This window comes from Pterocles gutturalis, unplaced genomic scaffold (assembly GCF_000699245.1).
Source record: "Pterocles gutturalis isolate BGI_N339 unplaced genomic scaffold, ASM69924v1 scaffold31470, whole genome shotgun sequence".
Taxonomy (NCBI): Eukaryota; Metazoa; Chordata; class Aves; order Pterocliformes; family Pteroclidae; genus Pterocles; species Pterocles gutturalis.
In genome coordinates this window covers 163-7168 of record NW_010139232.1, presented here as the reverse complement: position 1 = coordinate 7168, position 7006 = coordinate 163, and the positions used below count along the sequence as shown (strand labels likewise).

The 7006-nt window shown below is 56.1% G+C and overlaps 1 protein-coding gene across 1 annotated transcript; it reads right to left on the bottom strand.

Annotated features, from left to right (window-relative positions):
• Window positions 1–340: 340 nt before the first annotated feature.
• Window positions 341–6668, bottom strand: WDR90 (WD repeat domain 90; the record flags this gene model as incomplete). Its single annotated transcript, XM_010083288.1, has 10 exons — window positions 341–425; window positions 912–1031; window positions 2108–2251; window positions 3211–3341; window positions 3786–3966; window positions 4156–4278; window positions 4906–5077; window positions 5630–5741; window positions 6049–6217; window positions 6478–6668. Coding segments are annotated over 10 exons (1428 nt in total), but the record flags the coding sequence as incomplete, so codon positions are not given.
• Window positions 6669–7006: the final 338 nt, after the last annotated feature.

Here is a 7006-nt window from a genome sequence, read left to right as displayed (position 1 = left end):
CCCCGGCTGTAGCTCACACAGCCACAGAGATGAAGACAGCCCGTAACACCAATAATGCATTGGAGTGACAGATCCTGCGCCCTGACAAACAGGACTGAGGGCATGCCTCTTGTTTCTGACCCTGGGAGTCTGCCAGAGCTTACTCCTTGCCTGACACATACTCTGCCCGCAGTCCCAGAACCGTAGCTCCCACCGAAAGGAAAAAGCAAAGGGTTTAAAGGAGAAAGAGCACTAGGTTTCCCCCCACTCTCAGGAAGAAGGGGAGATCCCTCCCCCCCGAAGGTGACCTGGGCACAAGGCAGCCTGGGCGGCAGAGCCCACAGCACCCTCCAGCACTCACCACCAAAGCCAACAGCCATGAAGCGCGCTGCAGGAGACAGGCTGAGCGATGTGGCGAAGTACGGCAAGGAGATCTTCTCAACCACCTGTGCTCCAGCAAGAGAAACACACCAACACCTCAGGCAGGAGAAGGCGGGAGAGCAGGGCTGCTGCAGTGACAGGCACGAGGAGGGTGAAGGGCTCCTCTCCACGGGGGACTGACAGACGTGCAGCACCCCTCAGGGCTCGGAAACCTGCCAAAGGCATCGACTTTCCAGAGGAGACTCGACTCAATGATTTAGAGACCGTTAGTGCTCCTGAAAGCAAACGCCTTTCCCTCCAGCCGGATGGAAAGGCAGCAGGGCAGCAGCAGGGACTGGCAGCGTGCCTGGACAGAGCCCAAGGCAGGGGCAGGACCCTGCTGCTCACCTGGACCAGACTCAGAACTTTCCGAGACGAGAAGCTGTTGCCCTGAGCAGCCGCTTGCCTGAGCCCACCCCACACCTCCAGCCTTGGCTTTCCACACCCCCCTGCTCCTCGTTTGACCTCCTCGCACAGAAGAGGGCCCGTGCCACCCGGCAGGGTACGAGTACCTGTTTCTTGCGCAGGCTGTAGAACAACGCTTCCTTCTGCATCCCAAAGCCGACGTAGACCAGGGTGCCGGGCTCCCAGGGGCAGAACGCGGCCAGGCTGGGCGGGAGGCTGCCGAGACCCTGGGGAGGGAAACCAAGGGGGACAAAATTAAGGCTGGCTTCTCCATTGCAGCTCAATGCAGTGGAGGACAAAAGGAGAGCCCGGAGGGACACCAGCCCTTGGGTTGCGGGTGTCTGAGCAATAAGAAATTAGTGTGATGGAGGCTGTTTGCTCCCTCTTGCATTGGCTCAGATGTGCTCACAGCAAAGCAAGGAGCCACACACTGCCATGGAAACCTGAAGCAAATTGTTTACTGTCACAGGAGGAGGGTCCAACAGGTTGAATTTCCACCAAGGTGTTACTGCTACGTGGGCTTGAAGGTGGGATTGCATTATGCATTGGTTTAACATACAAAAATAAGGCCCAGGAGACAGATCTTTAGTAGTGGATCTATTCTTCCCCTGTTCACTGTGGGGAGGCCTGTAGGGAGTTTCCTTCATGAAGAGGAAATCCATCGTTTTGGAAACAGAAGAAATGTTGACAGAACCCAGCTGCTGGAGGGGCCCGGATAGTGCTTGGCCCCGAGGGTGGCAGGCTGAGGCACCACCGCTTGCCCCCCAAAAAGACCCAGCTCCCTCTGCCTGCCAATGGCACATGCACTGAGGACCGTCTCCACATCCTGCCCGGCACAGACCCTCCTCCCGTTCTAGCCAGCATCCTGCTGCCCAAATCTCACACCTGGGTCAGAGCCAACGGGTTCTGCAAAGCCCCACAGACACACAGGGCTGAGTATTGCCTTATGAACCCAGCGCTGGGCTCTGAATATTCACGGCCTTTGGGAGCACCAAAGTTAGCAGCATACTCATAATTAGGTGTCTCGCTGCGCTCACTGCTGCCTGTGCTCTGTTTTGCGTAGCACCGGGGTGTCAGCTCTCTGCAGATGCAGTTTTTGATTGCTCACGCTTACAAAGCCAGGGCGGCGCGTGGTTAGGCGCTGCCACAATTCCCGCTGCCTGTCGACACGCGAGAAGGTGCATTAACAAGATTCTCTAGGAGCACACACTCTCTTTCATCCCATCCCGCTCAGAGCCCTGAGGCATCCCTCCTCCAGCTCGGCTGGTGCTGAGACCCAGCCCAGGAGCTGGCAGGGGCTCACCTCGGGGCTGGCTGGAGCCGGGAAGCTGAGCCAGTCGAGGAGCTCGCACTTATCCTTCAGCCAGTCGGAGGCCCAGATGCTGACCCGCCGGTCTGAGCTGGTGGCCAGCCAGAGCTCACCTCCTTCCACCCCAAAGTCGTGGTACTACGGAAGAGAAAAGCCACGCTGTGACTCCGGTGGTACCGAAGGTTTAAGGAAAGCTGCCACTGGAGCTAGTGTGGGGCAGGAGCTCCTGGGAACACAGGCTGTAGGGGATCAACACCAGGATTAACCTCCATTTGGGCAGTGCTTAGTCACTTAGAATAAAACAGGACGAGGAAGCCGTGGCATTGGAACCAGCAGCACACTCCGGATTGAAAGCCCTGGCAGAAGAGCCTGCTGGAGGAGAGGCAGGCGCCTGGCCTTGACGACACAGATCTCCTCCCCGGGACGCCCTCCAGATCTGCACATCTCCCAGGGGAGTGCTTGCACACACCACGTGTCCCCTAACAACATCCTTCACCTAAAACTGAGGAGGATCTCCTCAGCCTGGAATCACCAGGGAACACAGCCTTGCAGCGTGGAGCCTGAGAACTTGGCAAAAAATTATTCTCATTTCCACTGCATAAAGGAAGGCAACTCTCCATGAGGAGAAGGATGAAGGAGATGCTAAAACCATCACCCTGCTGCACAACCAAGCCTTCCCGGCTGCACAGGGGAATCGTACAAAGACCCAGCTCCCCACAGGGGGCCAGGCTGCAAGGAGTGATGGGGGAAGCATGCTGAGCCCTTTCTCGGGGGCACAGGGGCTGAAAGCTCACAACCTGGGCTGCTCTCAAGGGGTGCTGCTCTCCAGGAGCCTGTGGTGCGGCCACACATCACACCTGCCCACAGGCACAGCCTCACTCAGGACTGCACCTGCAATGCGCGTGCCTTTATCCGCTGAAGACATCCCTCGAAACACTAAACAGAACTTACTGGAGGGGATGGGGCCCTGAAGAGGAAAAGCAAGGGACTCTAACTCGCAGCCCAAGGCGGCCCCACGCTGCTGCTGCTCCCCAGAGCTGTGCCGGGACACAGGGGACGGGGTCCCACCCAGCGCTGGGCTGAGGGTGAGGTCTCACCTGCTTCCTGGTGCACTGGAGGACGGTGATGGGGGAGCCTTTGTGGTCAGCGAGGACGCGGATAGTCATCCCGGTGCGAGGGCTGCTGACAGCCACAAGCCCATCCTTGCCTCCCGATAAGATCATTTCTCCTACGGGAGAGGAGAGAGGAGAATGGGACACCTCTCAGAGGAGAAGAAAAAGCCCAAAGGAGAAAGGTCCAAGATCATGGGACAGTGATGTCCCAAAACACCGTGAAAGGCTGGGAACATGTGAGTCAAGGGCTGGGGAAGGTGAGATGTCTTGGAGACACCCGCTGAAACACCACACTGAAGAAGAGCCGCTGTAAATGTTAAGTAGGAGGACACACAGGAGTGTTGGTTGTACCCAAACCCCTCAGCTATATCATTGCCAGCACACCTCCCATGTCCCATTTACCACCAGCTCAGCTGGCAGCCACCAAAGCTCATTGACCTAAGTTCTCTGGCTCTCCCTGGCCCCAGGTTTTGGGGCAGGTCACCAGGACACAGAGTGGCTGGTGGTCAGGGCAACCCCGGCACAGCCACGCCACGCTCCCCACGGCAGCATCTCCTCACCATCTGTGGAGTAGGCAATCGCTGTCACTGCGGCAGCATGGGGGTGCATTTTCAGCTCCATCTCTGTCCTGGAAACGCTGAACAGGCGGATGGTCCCATCGCTGTACCCCGCCACGACGTGCTGGCTCTCAGCTCCCCATGCAGTGGCGGGACAAGGCTTCCAGGCCAGGCACTGGCAGCTCTGCAAAGGAGAGACCCGATGGCACAGTGAAGAGAGCAGCACTGTGCAATCAAGTGCTCTAAAAGCTTCACCTGCAAGTATTTCTCCAGCTTTAATCTGCTCCACGAGGACACAGCAGTCCTCGCAATCCCAAGCAGAGGACTGTGCCCTCTGCCAAGAGGAGGAGATGGACATACCACCAGTAATTACCTGGTTGAGCACCTGGAACTGCACCACCAGCTCCGTGCTGCCCAGAGACCAGATCCTCACACTGCCGTCTTCCCCGCACGTTGCGCAGTGCGTCTCATCGGGACTGAAGCACACTTCGGTCACCTGCAGTGAGAAAAAAGATGGGGAACATGGGCTCAAGAGATGCCAGAGCCGAGAGCACATCAGCTCCTCTGCCCCTCTCACGGAAGACATCAAACAAGAAGCCCTGAACGTAAAAGAAGGTTGGGTGCTTTGGTTTTGCACTTAAATTTTGGGCTGACAGCTGGGCTTGTACTGGAAATCGGTAAACCTAACCCCAAAGGTAGGAACAGGCTCTGTGCAACATGGGTCTGTGTAAAATACCTTCCCTTCTAGCATTTGAATGCCATTCTCTTCTACCTTTTTTCTGCAGCATAAAGATACCCAAAGAAACAGCAAAATTCAAAACGGTCATTCTTTACTTTTTTCTTTTTTTAATGTTTAAGGCAAAGAAAACATCATCCAATATGGATGTCCAGTTCAAAAAAACAGAAGGCAGCAGAAGTGGCAGCACTCAGGAACAAAGCCTTAGTAATTGCAAACTGCATTTTTCCAGACTCCTCCATGTCATCCCATCAGCACCAGTGAGCCCTGGAGCCCCCAGACCTCTCCAATGGCCAGACCAGGGAACGCTTCTGCAGCCCACACACGCTTCCTGGGGCACAGACTCGCTGCTCTGCAGGACGAACCACCCCGTCCCGCCCCTCTGACCTTGTTCTTGTGGCCGCTGATGAGTCGGATGCTTGTGCTCTCCGGCCAGTTGATGTACCACAGGGTCCCTGCCGTGGTGCCCACAATTCCCATTTCCAGAGAGTCATCAAAGGCTGCGCTGACTATCGTCCCATCGAGCGTGATCTCATGTTCCAGCAGGACGGAGCTGGAGCTGGAGGAAAGGAGGATGCAAGGACTGGCTCAAATGTTGGAACAGCCACTCTGCCTCCTTCAAATGCAGTTTTCTAGTGATCCCTGTTATATGTTTGCAGCTAAATGGTTCAGTGAGGGGCTCCTGTACAGTGACTACCACTGCATGTGCACTGCAACCATCCTTTATAGGAAAGAAAGAAAATATGGGATGCTGTAGTGCAAGAGAAGAAACAAAGGCAATGTATTTTCACTGATTCTCTTCAATGAGTTCCTACAAATCACCAACACAAACTTCAGGCATGTTACACTCCACCCATTTCCAGTATTAAGAGGGTTCAGCTGCCTGTGGCAAAAATTCTGTAAAAAGATCCAGGAAAGATGGAGAGGAATAGCTGAGGATGAAGAGCAACAGGAGCAGCGCAGCTGCAGGCAGAGCTGATGTCTGCCTGTGAAAAGCCACCTCTCAGACAGGTCCTGGGGGCTGCCAGAGGAGGTGAAGAGCATCTCAAGAGCAGAGTGTTCTCAAGACGGGTGTGAGCACAGCAGAGACGCTGGGGCCACGATCTCCTACCTGGCGTCGGGACCCTTCAGCCTCAGCTCCTGCACAGCGGCCACAGCCCACAGGCGGATGCGTTTCGTGTTGCTGCCACTCACCAGCTGGTTCCGCCGACACACCAGCACACCTGGGAACGAGGGGATCTGTGAATATCCATCACCCGAGGTGTGCTCCGGACAGCCAGGCCACCGAGTCACTCTGGCAGGGCAGCAGGGGTTTTTTACACCCCAATACCCAGTGTTTTTACAGACTAGAGGTGATCCCCCAGGAAACCCAGGTTGCAGATCCATTGCCACCCCGCGCATCTTGCATCCGACACAGCAAACTGGTTTTCCAAACATTGCTGAAATTGGAGGTCTGCAACCTCATTGCTCTTCTTTCCTCACAAATTCCCTGTTCCAGCCCCAACAGCCACCCGGGGCGTCTGCACCCACCGATCTCGCCCTCGTCGGCCTCCCATGTCATGAAGCAGCAGCTGGTCTCAGTGTCCCACACGCAGATCTGCCCTGAGTTGGTCCCACCGTAAAGAAGAGCATCAGCACTGTAACAGAGGGAGGTCAGCTCCACTGGCCCCAACACGTCCGGGGCAGGGGCCCGATGAACCTGCCGGTGCACAGAAAACAGAAACGGCAAAGAATATGGTGCTGACCTACATTGGGGAAAAAACCCCCACCTCCTCCTACCCTCAACACCTCAAATACAACCGAAAGCCATTCACAGCCAGCCAACATCATCTCACTAAAATAAACCATCAGCTCTCACAGACTGTGGGGGCAGAGCCTCCATCGCACTCACCAGGGGCTTGGAAAAGAAGTCAGAGATGCTAGACAGAAATTTTAAAAGAAGGGAAAACCAAGGTGTACCTTGAGGTTGACATCAGGTCCCTGCTGCTCCAGGCGCCAGAACAGCACGGCTCCCTTCCCCACGCAGGCCAGCTCTCTGGGCGAATGAGGGCTAAAAGCCATGTCGTGGACTGGCTCCGAGATACAGGTCGACACCATGAGCTCGTAGGTGTAGGTGTTCCACAAAGCGATGGTCAGATCGCTGTGGTCCCCTGGGTGGAACAGGAGAGACAGGAGGAGGTGAGGCTGCAGCCTCGGTGTTTCTGCAGGACACTCACACCACACATGCATCAACCCTGTCACTGCCTTGTCCGGTTGTTTGGAGTCAACTGCTGCGAACACCGTCCCAGCCATGGACGTGGCTCCTTGTGTGCTCAGCAAAAGCTGCGTGACACAATGAGGACAGACAACTGGCCCAACGCTCCATGCCGGAGGCTGTAGCAAATCTGGCCCCGTGGCAGGGTCTGCAGCCGGCGCTCGAGCCGGCCGATGGCTGGTGTGGTCGGAGTTCAGCAGACAGAGGTTTTCTGCTGGTTCTGTATCCTTAGGA